At 45.3% G+C, this 18,193-nt stretch overlaps 1 protein-coding gene across 1 annotated transcript in view; it reads left to right on the top strand.

The window, feature by feature from the left end:
- The first annotated feature begins 8,292 nt into the window (after positions 1 to 8,292).
- The window catches only part of BMP6 (bone morphogenetic protein 6), an 86,276-nt gene continuing 76,375 nt past the window's right edge, over positions 8,293 to 18,193 (top strand). The window contains exon 1 of the mRNA XM_062491058.1: positions 8,293 to 8,701. Coding sequence (XP_062347042.1) covers positions 8,293 to 8,701 — 409 coding nt within the window. The remainder of the gene's footprint in view (positions 8,702 to 18,193) is intronic.

Genomic DNA, 18,193 nt, shown 5'->3' with positions numbered 1-18,193 from the left:
TTCCCAAGCCAAATGCTGTATTTCTACTGGGAGATCTGCTCAGCAGTTTGCAAATAACTGCCCCAAACCTCAGGTAGCATTTTGAAATGAATGGTGTTTTTAATTCACATCAGCACAAAACACAGCTGCTTCCCCAGGGCCAAGAGCAGTGCCCTTCCTGAGGCTGCCATGAAGGATGCTCAGGAAGCATCCAGCCTGCATCACAGGCAACTCACACTACATCTGGTCCCGTACATTAAACAGTGACCGCTTGTGTTGCTGGGTCCTGGGACAGGATTGTCCTTGTGGTTGAACACGGTGGTCTCAGGCATTACTTCATCCTGGGCCAGGCAGTGCCATCTCAAGTGGCCCCTGAGGTGGGTGGATGCTGGTACTGACCAGAGGCAGTTCTGGGGAGTAAGGGTGGAGTGCTGTGGTCATAAGCCTCCCCTGTCTGCTGGGAGGTCAGTCCCAGAGAGCAGTCCTAACAACATTTAATTTCAAAATTGAGAGAGTGAGAGTTCTGCAGGCATTGGTGTACCTTCAGAGGCTGTCCCATCACCCCTGCTCAGTGAGATAGAGGGTGGTCACAGTGCTCCATCCATCTAGAAAGTCTGAGCAGAGCATCATGTCAACACAGCTCTGCAGCTTCTGCTGTCTGACCTCTGGCATCCTACACATTGGAAGTACTCAGTTTTTAGCTAATCCTATCTTCTCGTTGACATTATTTATTAATTGTTTTACATTCTTTATTATAGTACTGTACTTGTCAAATATGAAAACAGTAACAATACATTAGAAGCTACTCTTTCCATGTTGTGTGAGTCATCCTTTTACATAGGAGCAAAGACCCACATGGACCTGGAGCAGAACAGCTGCCCAAGTCCTTTCTGAGTGACTTGCAGGGGCTGGGTCTGGCAAGGGAAGGTTTTACCTGCTTTTCAGCGCTGTGACTGTGAGCCTGCACCCACAGCCATGCTGATCTGTGTGGATAGACTGGCTCCAGAGACCATCCATGCTTCCCAATGACACCTTGTGGTCATGTCCCAGATGGTTTTCCCACGCTGAGTTGTGGCAGCCATGGCTTACCAGCCTGCGTCCCCTGAGGACCCAGCAAGATCTGGGCTGCTGGCACTCTGCAGGAGGGATAGAGGCTTCAGAGCTTGTGTGCAAGCTGGCTGAGACAGAAATGTTGAGCTCTTCTTTGGGCCAAGAGTGCAACAAAGACAAGCCCTGCTTTACAGGCGTGCTGTTGCTCTGGAAACTTGAAGCCTCTCATAAGCAATGCAATTACTAGCTGCTTATCACTTTTGCTTCACCAAGGAGGAAATTTATTAATTTAGAGAACACTAAGGACACAGAAAATTTGCTTTTTTTCTTTTACAAGGCTTCCTTCAAATAGTCTCGAAAGAAACCACATTTCTTTCTCTGTGGTTTCTACCTACCTCCAGAAGGCAAATGTATAAAATCTCTTTTTTTCAGCCTCTAAACATTTCCTGTAGAAAGAAAAAAGATGACTCTTTTTTTCTGACTTACCTCATCTTGAGCTGGCATAGAAACTTGTTTAGTGCACAATGGCAGCTGCATCTTTTCAGCTGAAATTGATATACAGCTGCCGCTTACCTCAGCTCTTCTCCTGACTTGTTAACAAAATGATTATTGCAATGTGCACCTCTTAAATCTAAATGCTAAATGGTGTTTGGGAGCAATTCATGTCCTCTTTCTTCTTAGCTGAATCAGTTCCCTTAAGGAACTAATCCATAAGCCTATTAGCTGTCACAGTAAGTACAGGTAATGAAAAATATTCTCTTTGGGGCATGAGGGAATGTTTGCAAGCAAAGTGTATGAAAGAAAAGTCTCAGCTATAAGACAACAGGGGTTTAAAAGTTTTTTAAGCTGTTACAGTTCTTGATGTCTAAAAATGCCTTTGTAGACTTGCTACCCTGTGCAGTGTCTTCTGGGACCCTGCTTTTTCCTAAAATACCATGTTTGATTTGGCACTGTATGTGGTGCCTTTTAAAGCAAAAGTGAATGAAAGCTAGTGGTGTGTACTGAATGTTTGTAAATGGCAAAGAACTGTAGGAAATGTGTTTTATTCCCCAGAGTTTGAGGAGACCACAAGGCAGAAAACCCCTTGGTGTCAGCTCTGCTGCAAGAAGGGGTAATGATGGCAGTGGGGAAACCTTGGAGATGGCTGAGGATGGGAAAAAGCACCAAGTTGCCCGTTGGGCTTCTTGCATCTGCCCCACTCGGGAAGGAGATGTCCACCGAGTTCAGGGTGGGATGGGTGTGAGGCCACTTGGCTTTCTGGTATAAAACAGCAACTGAGCATAAAACAACAACTGAGCATAAAACAGCAGGGAATGGTCTCTGACATTTGTTTGTGGAGGGTGTTTAGGACCCTCTGTCTTTGAAATCTTGCCCCTGTGTGCAAATAGATAAGGGAAAGGCAGTCTGAGTACTGTGGACTTTACAATAGGATACTGCTGGGAATGGCATTTATATTTTCAAACTTTAATAATCTGGCAGTCCCCACTGTGGCCCCATGCTATTTGGGTCTATCCCAATTTTATTGAAAAGTGTTGTTGAAAAGACATATTTTGCACACTGGTAAGAGCAGACCTCATCAGAGTTACTTTAAATAAGATTTCTGAACTTTTTTTTCTTCTCCAGGATATTTTCTAGCCCCATTCTGCAGTGTTTGTGAGCAATTTAAACAGCTGTTCTTTCATTAACCATTGTCACTGATCTTGGTTTTTTGTTTTTTTTTCTTTTTTGACCCAAGGCAGAAGGTGATGACCAGGTCCTTGCATCTCCAATGCACACTTTTTCTGTTGTCTGTATAGAAATGTGCACCTCTGTAGGTCAGTGAGTTCAGGTGTTCAGCACTGGGAAGCAGTTGTAGGTGCCTCTCTTCAGCACACCAGTCGCAGCGGGATGTGTGTGCTCACAGCTGGAAGCAGGATGAGGCAAAGTGGAAGGGAATTGTTCCAGTGAAGTGTGCTGCCCAATCCTCCTCTTCTGTTGACAGGGAGCTGGATAGCCAGAGGGGTGAGCAGTGAGTATCCAAGCACCATGATATGGGAAATACAGCTGGATCCTTTCCTTACCACCTTGACGTAGAAATCATGCACTAATTCTAGTAACTGGCTAATGCAGAGTGCTGCAAAGTGCTACTTGCTAAAACCAGAGTCTTACAGTTCATCCTCATGTTATGACCTACTACCGCTGGTGTTAATTTTTTGTAGTCAGTATGCCAGACAAAGCTCATGGAGGGACCCTGGCTGATGGCTCAGCAGCTGACACCAGCCTCTCCTCCTCTTGTCATTTCTTTTTGCATCATTCACTTTCTTGCAGCCAGGTACCTCTCTAGTTTTCATTGTTCAGAAGAAATTCAGTTATTTTTCTGAGATACTGCTAAAGAAAAATGAAATTAAAAGCAAATACCATGAAAATACCCAGAAAAATTATATCAATGTCAATATCAATCAAAATTATATCAATGATGCAATACATTAATATTTACTTAACTGCTGTAATTTCAGATCAGATTCCCTTGATACTGTTGACTTCAAATAAAATTTAAGGTATAATTGTTCATGCATAAGTACATCCTTGATAGGGTGAAGATGGTGGCCATTGGAACAGAGTTGGAATTGTTTGTGAACCTCATACTGTGACTTATTTAACTTCTAACTGTTTGCTTTTGCAGGGATAGCAGTCCAGCCATGTTACTGAATTGATATTTATAGCCATTTTTTAAAGCCTTCTGATTTGGGAAATTACCATTGCGTATTTTTAGATCAGATTTCTGAGTAAAGCCAGTAGTGGTTTGCTATGTGCAAATAAGATGATGTTACTATTTTTCAACAGCCTCTACTTGCAGTGGAGAAAGTTCGTTCAGCAAGCAAAAAGAAAAATTTGAGCTTTCATAGCAAATGCTGTCTTTATCCTGCTTCAATCTTTGAACTAAGAATATACTCAACCACTCTTTCTCATTGCACAAGCAGACTTTGGAAACCGATACACTAAAATTAGGAGGCATGTTTGCATTTTCAACCTCTCCAAGTGCAGCGCTGTGAATAGTTCATTCCAGCTATGTCATTATTGTATAACACAAGTTTTGGGTATTTTTTTTTAGACAGCAAATGTCATTACTTACAACTCTTCCACATGGCTTTAAAAAATACCTACCTTGTTTGGCAAAATGAGTGCGAAGACTGGAGGTGCCCTTACTGCAGTGTCCTTGCTGACCCCATAAGCATAGGAGCCTGGGTTTGTCACAGGTACCTTGGCAGCCAGCGGTTCATCTGGGGGAAGGTGTGGATGCAAAGTTGTTTCTTTTCTGTGCTCAGGAGATGGAGAAGGGATCACTAGAACAGTAAGCTCTCCGCTCTATTCAACAGTATGTTATTAATCCTGAAAAAAACTTAATTGAATGTGTATCATTCTGCTAGGGTTGTGTAATCGCGCTACCTGGGATGATTGATGAAGATTTTGCACAGTTCTCCTCATGAGTACAGATGAGATAGTGCATTTTGAGACATTGTGATGAAAACTCTATTCTTTTGTTTGTTTGGGGGTTTTGTTTGTTTGCTTTGTCATTTGGTTATTTTCATTCTGAAGGCTTCCAACTAAAGTCAGCTACCTCTTTACCCTTCCAGTGCTGCACATACCTTGAACTGCTCCTCACAAATTCTGCATAAAACAACAAGGGTATTTAATTTGCTTAAATAAGAGCAAGGAATGATTTGATAAAAGTAGACAACAGAAAATCCATTAAATTCTCTTTGACTAGAAACAGGTAGCACAGCTTTTAATTGCATACAACTTAAACACTATCACTGCCAGAAGAAATTAACTACTGTAGTTAATCCTTATGGCACCATGCCACACCTTGGAATGGGTATTCTGTGGGGTGCAGGCTCTGTTTATGGTCATGTATAAAAGACTTTCTTCATGAAGGACTGAGCAGGTGTGGGCTGGAATATAGACTACAGTTTGGCTTAAGGAGAGAAAATTACATAAAGATTGGTCGGGGGGAGGGAGGAGACCTCTGCATTATATAGAGGGGAGTTTGCTTGTATTTGATTTGGGGTAGTTGGTTTCTTTTGTTGGTTTCTTTCATTTTGGTTTGATTGTGTTGTTTGTTTGCTTGAGAGACAAAGAAAAAAACTATATTCTATTGCTAACTTGACAACGAGGGAAACTTCGAGGAACAGACCCGAGTTTCTTCACTTTACCACCAGATGTCCGTCATGAGCAGAGAAAACTGGTGGCTCGCGCGATACCCGAAAACCCAGATTCGCAGCATTTTTGACGATCTGACAGCGAAAAGTCGGGTGAAGTAACGTGTTACTATAGTGTTTTGAACCGCGGGTATGCTGCGAAGGCTTCTGGGCAGCGAAAAATCAAAAATCCTGCCGGTAACTCTAAAATATATGTTTAACTCTTAAAACGTGTGTGTCTCAGCCTGCAGCAGTTGTAGAATACAGAGCCTTTGCACTCCTTCGGAGAATTAGGCACGCAGCTCTGACCCAAAATCCTAAAATCCTTTTGGGAAACTTGCCCTTTCAGACGGCAGGAATATCTGAAAGCAGCCACTGCTCGTGAGCTTTGGAAGGAGACCTAGTCCTTCTCAGCCTTATCGAGTTGCTGAGAGATGCTTTAACTTTCACAGGTGTGATGGCAATAGTTGAATCCCACAGTAAAACATTCACATCCTCAAGCAAGAGGCATTTCCAGGCATAAGTAGTGTACAACTCTGGAAAGCACTTCTGGAAAAAAAACTGGAACACGTAAACCTAAGAAGGTGCAATGACTTCTTAAGGAGGGCATTAGCTTCCCAGCTACACGAGGGAATTTACCTGCAGAATAAGGTAACTTAAGATGGAAGTACAGGAAGGTTTGCTGTGCTTAGACTTCTTTAAACTCAGACGCCTGAGTGCTTCCAACTGTTGTAACAGCTGCTCTTTATTGCAGTAACCCCTATTTCAGATTAAAATGATACATATTTGAGAATCAGAGGAGCAGAAACACGCAAGAGTAGTTCCAGAGTTTCACCCTGCCTGTTGCTAAATGTGCACCATCTCTTCCTATCTCCGAAAGAAGCAGGGGACACTTCGGATGGAAGGGTTCATTCTTCAGCAATAACCATATAATGGGACACTTCCCTTTCTCATTGTCAAAACAGGAAGCCGAGGCTACAAAGCTCTTCTGGATACAGCGACAGGAGCTACACCCAAACAAGCTCAGACACCGGAAAGTGAATGTCTATGGGAAATGGCTACTGTCCTCCCCCACCACCTGCGGGATAAATACTTACCTAGGAAACGTCCCCCACTCACCTAAGGGCTCCTGCACTTCCTCCCAACCTCCAGACGCCCTTCCTAAGGTGCTACAAAATGTCCTGCATCCCTCTCAGCTCACCAAGGGGACAGCTTGTGCACCGGACTCCTCTCCTGGGAACCTGGGTTTTCCCAGCAGGATCGCACACTGCCTTACAGAAGGAAAGGTGTGTTGCTCACCTCCTCTCTGGGAGGGAGCCCTAGTCTCCTCATCTAATAAAAGCAGTCCAGTTGCTCTATTTCGAGAAAAACGAATAAATGAACCAGCAGTACAAAAATTTCCCTGGATGTTGCCTTCTTGAGTCCTTCCTGGGAAACACAGACCTCTTTCATGAAGGTAGTGGGATTCACTACAGCAAAAGGAGCATGTTGGGTCTGTGCTGTCACATGCACCCCCATTTTCAAATTTCGAGTGTCTTCACAATCTGGGAAAAAAAAAAAAGTTGCAAATAGCAACTTGCTCGCTCTCTCCTCCCACCCCTGTGACTGCTATGCTTAAATCTCCTTACAGATGCCCTTTTTTCTATCAAAACAAGTTTTAAAATATCCAGCATTACAGTGCTCCTTGAATGGTGCAGTTAAAGCACACATCTGTAACCTTGTTTTCAGAGATGTGATGGCTCAGTGTAACCTTCACTTCTGAAAATACTCTATTCCGTCCTGAATATTCTCAGCTGTGTCTCTGGGAAGCTGAGTATGAGCTTATTGCCAGATTCTGATTCTAATAAAGTTAATGGAAATTTTGCCAGTGACTTCAAATGATCCAGATATTATTCTTAGGCCAACTCCTCTGAAATTATCCCAGTTCGAACCTAGAGCAATTGCATTGATTTCAGTGAGACTAGACTGGGTTTACTCATCCAATCCGAGGAAGATCCATGAAGTCAGAGATCAGGGTATGGGAGAGCTGCCTCTCGCTCAACCAAACTGCTATTATCGGCGTGTTAGATGGTGTCTGGGTTAGGGTTTTCTTTTTTCTTTTCACTCTTTGATGAAAGCGATGAAATCAGAGCTGCAGCATTACTGTAGGAAGCGGTATGCTCTTTTCTGGCAGTATAGCCTTCTTCACAGGATGCAAACAGGTACTCCATCGACCAGGGCTGGCGGGGGGTACCTGGGTACACCCAGCCATGTACCACAGTTCCCTATTCAGCTCTGTAAGACACTCCTAAAAACAAACATACAAAAAAAAAAAAAAAAGCTGTGTAGTATGCTGTAACCTGCTAAAATGAACCGCAACGCTTATTCAGATTTAGAAACCTCCACCTATTTTCAGGACAAATAGCCAACACCCGCTGGGGGCAGGAGGGGTGGCCGAAACCCTTCCTTTAACAAGAAACTAGCCGGCAGAGTTTGGCGGAGCGCCTCTCCAGCGCGGCGAGCCGGTGACATCTGACGGGGCTGGCGCTTCTCAACCTGCTCGGCTGCCCCCTCGGGGCCGCGCTACCTGCGGCGCTCCCCGCCCCGGAGGAGCGGCCGCCCGCCCCGCCGAGAGGCGGGCGCGCTGCTGATTTGCCTTCGCTGCCAGCAGCCGCGCTCCGGCCAGCCCGCGGGGACCGGGGCTGCAGCCGCAGGAGCCGCTCGCTCGCTCGCTCTCTCTCTCTCTCTCTCGCTCCCTGGCAGCGAGAAAAGTTTGCCGCTCTTCACCCTGCTCCTTCTCCCCCCGTACGCAGCCCCCGCGGCCCGGCGCGGATCCCCCGGGCAGGGGCATGGCGAACTGAGCGGCCGGAGCGGGCCGGGGGCGGCCCCGCCGCACCTGAGCGGTGCCGGGCGCGGGGGGCTCCGCAGCGCGGTGCCCCGCGGGCGGCCATGCGCGGCGGGGGCGAGCGCTGAGCCCCCCCGGCCTGGCCGCCCCCGGCCGGCCCGGGCCGAACCCGCCGCGGGGGGGCAGGGCTGGAGGGCGGCGGGCAGCCCCCGGGGACAGCGGGGAGCGGGGACGTCGCCCGCCCGCGCCCGGCCGAGCGCCATGCCGCGCCGGCTGGCCTGGCTGTGCTGCTGCTGGGCGCTGCTGAGCGGCGCCTGCCGCCCCGCCGAGCCCGCGCTGCCCGCCGAGGGCGGGGAGCCGCCGCCCGCCGCCGCCTCGGGCTTCCTCTACCGGCGGCTGAAGTCGCACGAGAAGCGGGAGATGCAGCGGGAGATTCTCTCGGTGCTGGGGCTGCCCCACCGCCCCCGGCCGCTGCCGCGGGAGCCGCTGGCCCCGCCGCTGGGACGGCTGACGGCGGCACCGCGCTTCATGCTGGACCTCTACCACTCCCTGGCCGAGGGCGCGGAGGGCGGCGGGGGCCGCCCGCCGACCCCTGCCCCGCCGCTGCCCAGTCCGCAGGACAGCGCCTTCCTCAACGACGCAGACATGGTCATGAGCTTCGTCAACCTGGGTGAGTGAGGGAAGCAGGGAGAGAATCTTGGGCTGCGCGGAGCCCGCCCGGCCGTTCGCTCGTCCCACGGACGCCCCTGGCCCGGGCAGTGGGGACGGGCGGCCGCTCCCCGGTGGGGTCCGACAGAGTCGGGGCTTGGCCGGCTGGGACCCACCTTGGACTGCGCGGGTTTCGGCCAGGAGGGCAGCTCACTTCGGGGAAGGGCAAAACCTCTCGCAAACAGTAAAATAATGATATACTCCAGCATGCAAAACCTTGGGAGCGGGCACGTGAGAGGAAGGAAAGAAAATAAAAAAGAAGAATTGTGTTCTGATGGTAGTGGTCAGAGCTTGTAGTTCAGAATTAAACACACCCTGCTCGTCTTCTTGGGCAGCAGAGCTGGGGTTATGCTAGAGTACAGGTTGCACTCACTCTGTGCAATGTCCAGCAGCGCAGAGATGCCTTTTGGGCTTGAACAAGGTATAGCCACGCTGCTTCACGGTGTCCTCGTCTTTCCCTTAAAAAAAAATATATATATTTTTTGTTGTTTTAATTTTAAGGATCAGAGGTAGTGTGGTGGTAAATATGCAACTCTGTGTACATTATTCTGGTGATTGAGCATGGGAACACGATAAAATCTGTTTCACCTGGAAATCTTGAATTAAATTCTGTTAGACGTCAACCTGCTCTTCAAACAAATCATCCTGTCAGCGACGTCAAGGGCTCTGAGGCAGGCATTGCAGTGGGAAAGTCATTAAGCTTTTTTACTTAAAGGAGCTCTTAGTACTATGCAATTGTTAGGGAAGAGTGTAATTAGATTCAGCCTAATGTGACGAATGAAAATATTTCAGTTGGCAAATTACAGTTCCTTTTTAGGGAATTCCTGTGAAGCTCAAGTGTTTTAGCCCGTCAGCTGAAAACTTTGCCTTTTTACTTGTGTTGCCAGAGCTGTGTGCCAGAACGACAACAGCTTGTCTTGTTTTTTTTTTTTTTTTAAAAAAACAAAACAACCAAACCCTACTTGTATGTTTACTCGTTTGGAGCAGAGATATGTCACTTCAGCAGGAAATTTCTCAGAGCTCCCAGTGCTGGTTCAGGTGTTCATTAGCTTTGTACCATGCTGTGTGCACCTAGAACAAGAGCTGATTAATTTTTGTACCTGATGGAAATCATGTAGTAGGTCACAAGAGTTGCAAACAGCTGTTCAAGGATTTGTCTACATTGAAACTGAGGCGAGGCGACCACAACTGTATGGGTACAGCTGAGCTGCCTTAGGTGCTCAGACCTTCCAGGCGCATGGAGCCCTGTTGCCCCCTTGTACCGCAGGTGTGGACGTGTCGGGGTCTCAGATGTCCTGTTTAAAGTCAGCTCGGGAATGTTTCAGTGGTGCTGCCATCTGAGAGCTTGGATGCACTTGAGACATTCTGAAACTGTCCATCAATGAAAGCAGTTCTCAGGTCAGAAGCTGACATCTGGGAAATACTGTACAGGTTTCAAGTCCAAAGGGCACCTGCCTCTGTTTTTCGTCCCTCCCAGCCTCCCCTAGCCTCTCTGTCCTTTGACTACAGCAGCTGCTGCTGCTGTCTCTGTTCTTTGCCTTGGGGACTTTCAGGACCTGGAGCTGGAGCTGTGAATTTAAGAAGTGTGCTGGCTGTAGCTGTCTGTAAGCAACCCCCATGGCACATTTTACTTGAGGGATGTTAAACAAGGTGCCTGCAAGGGGCTAGGCAGCTCCCAAAAGAGCTGGTTTCAGGGATAAGTGTGGGCATGTGGTGTTTTAGAAGGTAATTAGCTATTTATAAAGCACCAGGAGAGTATTAGATTGTAAATCTGAAAGTATAATAACTCCTTCCACTCGTATGATTCAAATCAGTTCTGATTATTTGGATCTAGACACTTATGTAACAAGGAAAATTATTCATGTAATGTAGCAAAATAGTGCAATTGCAATGCTAGTTATGCGTCTCAGGAAGCATGAATCAACTGTAGAAATTTCTCATCAACTTCCAAATCCCGAGTCGTAAACCGTAATGTCATTTAATGTGATTGTTTGTTACCAGAGTGTTGACAAATCGATGGGCTGGGACTGAACAGCTGTTTGGCTGTTTTCTGTGGCTTCTCTGACATACCAGGGATTTTTTAATGGTCTTTCACCTATCTATTGACATCCACTTTTCCATTTAACAGCAATTCAGGTCAGAAAACTAGAGGAAGCCTAAGGTTATATTCCAGTATAGAAACCAAAGGCTCGATGGGAGAAAGCCAGCTTGTGATCTGTCAAAGTAGCTTATTAAATGAAGTCAGAAATGCAGTAAAACATGGTGGGATCACAGCAGAAAGGGAATAATTCTTGATTTCAAGCACACTGACTATTCCAATAAGGTACGTGTCAAACAACCCTGAAAACTCACAGCTGGAGTCTGCTTATGAGTGGACATTGCCAGAATTTTTTGGTTGGGGCTTTCTGCATGTGGCCATACATAGTTACTTCTGTTCAGTTAAAATTGACTTCTGAAGAACTTTGTGTTCAACCTTGAAGATTTCCCTTTCCATTATTGAAGGGACTACTACCAAAGAGATGTGAGGGGCCCTTGCTGGGTGAGGGCTCTTAGGGTGAGGAGTGTATGGTATCACCTGGGGATGCAGGTGCATGCGACTGTGTGGGTGTCAAATCAGTGTGGGTGACCTGCCTTTAGGTGCTGATGCTGCTTGTGCTGCAGCTCAGAGCCAGACAGAAGTTTGATGCATCTTGTTGTGCTGGAAACTCATCATCTAGGTCAGCTGCTCAGAGGAGTCCTACTTTGTCATGAAAGTGTGCAGGTGTCGATGTTCTTATAAAAGCACATTTAATTTTTCCAGCCCTGTAGCCCAAAAAGAGTCACTAGCTTGTAGTCACTGCTGATTTTAAATATGCAGGACTCCAGCCCTTCCTGACCAACCTACATCCTTCAGTCTGGGGACACAGCAGATGTGTTTTCTGTTTGGGGAAGTCTGTTTCCATATGTGCTCAGGGTATGAGTCCTTTTTGCAAAGGTCTTGCAAAGATGAGGGGCTTTGGTTAGGTCTCAGATTATTCAGGCAGTGCAGGCTTATACCAGTCTTAAAAGTGATGGTGTTCTTGGAGGTTGTTTCTAATTTTTTTTTTTAATTTTAAAGTGAAAAAGGAAGGTCACAGGGGTGTGGAGGTTCTTCAGACACAGAGAGTTGTTGTCTTACAAGGACAAGAAGAAATATCAGCCTTTGAAATGGGGAGTCTGGGATTTATCTTGCTTATCTGGTGATGTCTGTATCATAGTATGGGTTTGCAGGGTGTGGGCAATGATTCTCAGAGGGGCTGATTAAGGGGGAGCTTGGTGTTTCCAGGAGGTGCTTAGCATTTAGTTTTATAAAGCACCTGGAGAGAAGTATCAGGAAGGAGAAATAATTTTTTGTTCCCATTACAAGCAAAATCACACGAGATATAAACCAGTTCAGATAACTTAGATAATAAATTTAATTTACCAGTTAAAATACCAAAAAATAATTTGACAGAAAACATAACCTGTCCTTGGTAAATCTGGTCTCTTTGGAAAGATGATCCTAGAAGTGTCTATATTGGGTGTTTTCATTAGGATGAGGCATCTGACAAGTGCCTGTTTCCTTTCATTTCCCACATAGGAAGTCTGGATAGCTAGCACAGATGGAAACATCTGCATGGATTTACTGATGAAGCAGGGTACCAAACTTCTGTGCAGTGGAAATGGCTGTACAGCAGGGTTATGGGGCTGGGGTGGGGGAGTGCACTGTGGGCCAGCAGGCATTTTTGTGAAACTGTTCAGCTGTTCTTGTAGGAGAAGCCTTGATATAAATGCGTGGTGTGTCTTGACACAGTACTGTTGGGAGAATAACATCTATCAGTATTTCCTATCTGGAAAGTGTACCTTCCTCATGGCACGAGATAAGGTTATCTCCTCTTGGCAGAGCAGCCAGGGGTTGGTATGGAGATCCCTCTTGAGGCAGGGATGCTGGATTGACAGCTTGGCCCTAGTGTTCTCAGGCACATCAGTGCTGATATGAAGGGGATCTGCGCTGCGTCCTCTGTTTCACCAGCTGGTGTCTTCAGAGTAGTGGATGCTGTGTGAAGCAGCAGAAAACAAAACTCTTAAAGTCTTTGCTACTTTACTTGCATCCAGAACTATTTTCATATCATGAAAGGTGCTGTGAAGCAATCCGGTGTCAGAACATGGTCTTCACCCATGTCTTTCTATCCTGGCATCCACACTGAGAGGAAAAACCGCCATGCACTTCCTACAATCAAACCCAAGGAATTTAGTGGCAGTCTGAGTTTATTCTGCTGTGACCCAAATCTGAGGCCGTTGATGGCTGTGCAGGAAAAGTCTGAACCCATCAAACCCGACAGAGATAAGGATCATAAAAGGTGTGCTTTGGGGTGTGGCACCCGGCTATTCAGCGTTGTGGCTTTTTGTGGCAGACTAACAGAGCTGATACACAGTATCTCTACTTTTGGAGAGAAGGTTTTCTCTTCTATGGTAAGACACACAGGTCCCTTGGGAGGGCTTCATGCAAAAGGTTGAGGGGAAGCTCACCTTTTGCCAGGCACTCCTGCAGTCAGCACTGAAACTTCAGCACTATCTGAATTGGAGTTGTGGTGAAAAGCCTCTTCTATTTTTGAATCCCCAAACTCCAGGCAATCCCCATCTTACCTTCAAGACTTCAGGTGTCTGTTAGGGCAAGGGTGCTCCCTTTCAGTGCAAGGAAGTTGCTTGGAGGTAAATGGAAGATTTGTTGCTCAAGTACTCTGTCTCTCTCTCTGTATCCTTGCCTGTGAAGCAGCACCTTATGGATGTGATGTCTTACAAACAGGCTTTTCATCTTTTTTGGCAGTGGTCACCTACCAGATTTCCTTCAAGGAATAATGTTGCACAAATCCATAGCATCTTAGGTGCAAGCAATATGCCTTTGTTCTGCACAGCTTTTCACAGGAGGGAAGCAGCGCTCCAACATCCTTACATGTGTTTCTAAAGCATGTGATTTTTTTTTTTTTTTTTTTAATCTGAAGGATTTTGATCAGCCCACCTGCCTTTTACGAGTACATGCTTGCTGTTGGGAGATAGGAAATTAGGCAACCAAGATGTATCAGGGATGTTGTGTGATTGTATTGATGGGACCGTACCATTCATACTGTCATCCCATCTGTTTATACTCTTGGCCACGTGTTGTATAGGTCAAGACATCTCCTCAGAGGGAATAACTGGAGTGTGTGATGCTGCAGATCTGGCTGGGCTGCCAGCTGGCTGTGTACAGCCTCACTTGCTCGGCATGTAAGCAGTGTCCTCCATGTGTGTCCAGAGCAGGCCAATGTTAGAAATCATGAAGCTGATGATAAACTGGAATGAGTTTACTGACTTCTGCCAAGCCTTGTATAGTGGGCTTTGATGCCAAGACAGATTCCCAAGTGCCAAAGAGCAGCCTTATATTTGCTGTTCAACTGATGCAGCTTGAGATCCTCATTTATGTTAACTCCTTGAAGTAGCTGGTGCTTGCGAGCTGCCTGCTAGTGTGAAGTTACCTGAAAACATGATTAAAGAAAGGGCAAATGGTCTTTTAGAAGTCCTTGGCTCATCTGGACCTGGAATTTGAGGGACTGGAGTCATCCTTCTGCCTTTGGCTAGGAGCACTTGAAGATGTGTGGCTCCTAGAAATGCTGCTCTTCAAAACCTGTCCTGTTGAAATTAGTGGAGGGTCATGTTCATATAAGCAATTTATCTGAGTCTCACTGTCATCTGGACTAAGCTACTGGAACCAGACAGTGTGACATTAGTAGGATTATTCTCTGTCTTGTGAAAGCTTTTCAGAGCTTGAAAATTTACAGTGTTAGGCTTCAACATTTCACACAAAATTTTCCTTCCAGCAACAACAATAACAACAGCAATTTATTGTAATTGTAAAAAGCTAGTATTGCCAAACCAGTCTTTGCTACTTCAAGCCAAATTTTTAATCTGTAAATAAATGAAAATTTGCATTTTGAATTAGAAACCCAGGTGTGGGGCTGGGTTGGTGTTTTGTTTGGTTGGTTTTAATTTTTTTTCCTAAAAATAAAAGCAGAACTTCCTAGTTCTTTCCCTCAGAAAAAAAACAAAAAAAAAAACCTGAAGCTAAACCACATCTTATAAAAAGGTTTTCTTTAGGCAGTTTTCTTCCTGCTCAACATGGCTTTAGCAGAAAATCACTTGGGCAGCTGTCATGGATGTCTTGTGCTGAGCTCCTGCTGGGACTGCTTGCTGCAGGTTTGTACCTCTGCCAAGGAGCTGTGGATCCTTGCTGGGTCTAGCCCTGTGCATTGCAGTGGTTACACTCTCTCTTGTAGTTTTAAATATAAACTTCTAAGCGGTGTTTGTGATTTAGGAGGAAGGAAGGTGGTGTTTAGACTTTCCATGCCATGGAGTCACGATTCCTTTTAGGTCATCTTGCCTCATTGCTAACTTGTAGGGGGTTAGAGGAAGGTATGATTTACTTGGGATGTAAACAGTCCCATTGTGTGTTTCTGCTGTATCCCAACAGATGCACAGCTATGTGGTAAAGTACAGCCCACCTACTAATCATCTGACATTTCCATTTGACCATTTATATAGCAGTGTGAAGCAAAAGAGCAAGCACTATTGCCCAAATGGAATTATGGTTTATGGGCATATGAGAGTCCCATTTGTTACAGCAGGTATCAGACCTCAGAGCCTGGGAGATGGAGGTTAAAGGCTGGAAAGCTGTCTTTCTGCCCCCCCTGATTCTTGGGTCCTGCTGTTGGGTCACACGTAGATTCTCTGTTCAATGGGGAAACAGTTTTAAACTCAAAGAGATTAGATATAAGGCAGAATTTTTTTCAAACACAAGTAGTGATACACTGGAACAGGTTCCCCAGAGGATCTGTGGATGCCCCATTCCTTGGAGCTGTTCAAAGTCGGGTTGGGTGGGGCTTTGAGCAATTTGTCTTACTGCACAATGTTCCTGCCCATGGCAGGGGTTTGTCTGGATGACTTTTGAAGATCCTTTCCACCCCAAGCTGCCTGGAATTCTAAGTGGTAGTTGAGAGGACACTCTGGACTGGGATTCTGTAGCTGTGATATGCTGAAGGTGAGGAGACATGCCTGAAAAACATTCAGTGAGTCGTTTCTGTCTATCTTTTTTTCAGTTGTGGCTGGCAGAGGATGAGGAGTGGTGCCTTCTGCAGAGCTGCAGCACTTGCAGGAGCACACTAAGTGACCTGGTGCTTTGCACCCAGGACAGGCTCCCACACAGGGGCTTTGGAAAGGGTATGGGGCTGCAGCTGCTGTGGGGCTGTCACAGGAGAACAAAGCTTAATTAAAGAAGCTGAGTCCCTGTGGGATTGCAGGGGTGTTCAATACCTTGTAATAGACTTTGATTCCAAAAACCTGCAGTGGATTGGGGCTGGCATTTCCTGAACTTTCAGTTACTTAAGAAACAGTCTTGTAGTGTTGGGCAGAGTTTTGGAATAGATTTTTTTGTTTGTTTGGGTTTTGGGTTAGTTGGTTTTTGGGTTTTTTTTTGTGATATAATGAGATGATTTTTTTTTTTGGTTTTTTTTTGTTTTTAAGGGCACAAAGGTTTTGACAGCGCTGCTTTCAGCTCTTTTTATTTTACGTAGCAGTGTTCATCGTAGCACAATGACAGAATTGAATCAGTGGTAGCAACAGTGGGAACTTTTGGCAAAAAAGGATAATGTAGACAGAGCCGAAGTGTTCTGCTAACTAAAACAGTAGCTGTATTTTTCAGAGAGCTAGACATGACTGTTTTGATCCAATGTGGTGTTAATCACAAGAATACATAACTGCTTTCCTGTGAACTTTCCCCTTAAAAATATCCAGTGATATCACCTGATGTTTTGCACGAATGCTCAGTATAGCCAGAATTTAGAACAGCTGGCTCCATACAAACTTGGAACATTCATAGGTCAAATATTAGTGTGTAAATAAAAACATTTTGAAAATGAAAACAGAAGCACAGTATTGGAAATATACTGTATGTGCAGATGTACTCATGGCTTGAATAGCTTTACAAATTAATCAAGACAGTGTTAACACTTGTTCTGAAGAGTCAAATTTCCGGATAGTAAATGAGTGTTTTCAAACAGTATTCCAAAGATGTGTTATTCCATGTCTGTTAATGGTTGTTTACAGTGGGAGAAATGTATGAATTGGCTATTTGAAGCACTCTTTTAGCAAATATATACTTGTTCAACCAAAAATCTTGTCAAACAGATATCTGCAGTTTCTTTTATCAAATGCAGGCTGTAAAATGTGCTGTGTTTAAAGCATGCACAGAGATGTTTATGTTGAAGTGTACTGCTGCAGCTTTCTTATCTTGTCGCTCGCTGCATCACGTTTGCGGGGTGTGTATGGTCAAGGTATTAGACACTCTGTTTGTACAAGGGCTAAAGGGTGACATAATGTCTATTGAAGCACAAGTGTTAAGCTCCACACCAGGCAACAAAGAGCACTTAAAAAATGAGAACAGATTAGAGCTTATGAGCAGGGTCTGATAGTTGCACACGTAAGCCAAGAGGTGTTGGAAGGGGAAAAGGGTCAGCAGACGTGGAGTGAAACAGATGTGCCTTCTTGCATCCTTGTCTCTCCTGGGCTTTCCAGACCATTTGAGAGAGAAATCCGGAAGAGTAAAACTCTGAGCAGTCAATTCCAGTCTTTTTACAGGGAATAAAATTATCCAATAAGTTGGAAAATACGGTTTAACTGTAATTAATGTGTACAAGATGCAAAAGACTTGTCTGCCTCTGCCTTTGTAAACTCTGTAATAATAGAAAGTTGTTTGAACATGAACACTTGCTGCAGCATAACTTCCCTATTTTTTTAACTGCTTTAAAATATCTGGTTAAAGGTTCTGTATGAAGGATTAAAGAAGTAGTCAGAGCTTTAATTCCTCATGGCACAAAGGTGCAAGGTCCCACTGTTCAAATTTGAATGAACAGAGGTCGAGGCAGCAGTCTTTAATTTCCAGATGCTCTGCAGGAAAAAAGGTGGAGGCATATCCTATGTTACTTACCATGGGCTTCCCATTCACATTTCTTCACTTTTTTTGGCCACACTGGTGGTGTGGTGCAGGAAGAAGCCTTACACACATTTTATGTACCTGAATCTTCATAATGATGCTAAGCCTGGTTCTTCAAAACATTTGTGTGCAAGCAGGTAGAGGCTTCTGTGCAAGGCTTGACATGCATGCAGAATTTTGATGCAAAATAGTAGGAGGATAGGTCTAAAATTTAAGCCTGGCTTGAAATTAATGTTTTAATATCTATACAAATATTTGATCCACAAGTACAGAATTCAGGTGCTCAACATAAATGATGAAGGTTGGCAAAGAAATCCTTCATTTTAGAAAAGCAGCAGCCTCTCTTGCCCACAAACTGTCATCCTGAGACAGCATTTCAAGCATGCAGACCTTTTTGCCTAATTATTGTAACATCAAACATCTTTGACATGAAAG

Source organism: Cinclus cinclus, chromosome 1, assembly GCF_963662255.1.
Source record: "Cinclus cinclus chromosome 1, bCinCin1.1, whole genome shotgun sequence".
NCBI lineage: Eukaryota > Metazoa > Chordata > Aves > Passeriformes > Cinclidae > Cinclus > Cinclus cinclus.
The sequence above is the reverse complement of the archived record's forward strand: the minus strand, read 5'-3'. Positions and strand labels throughout refer to the sequence as shown.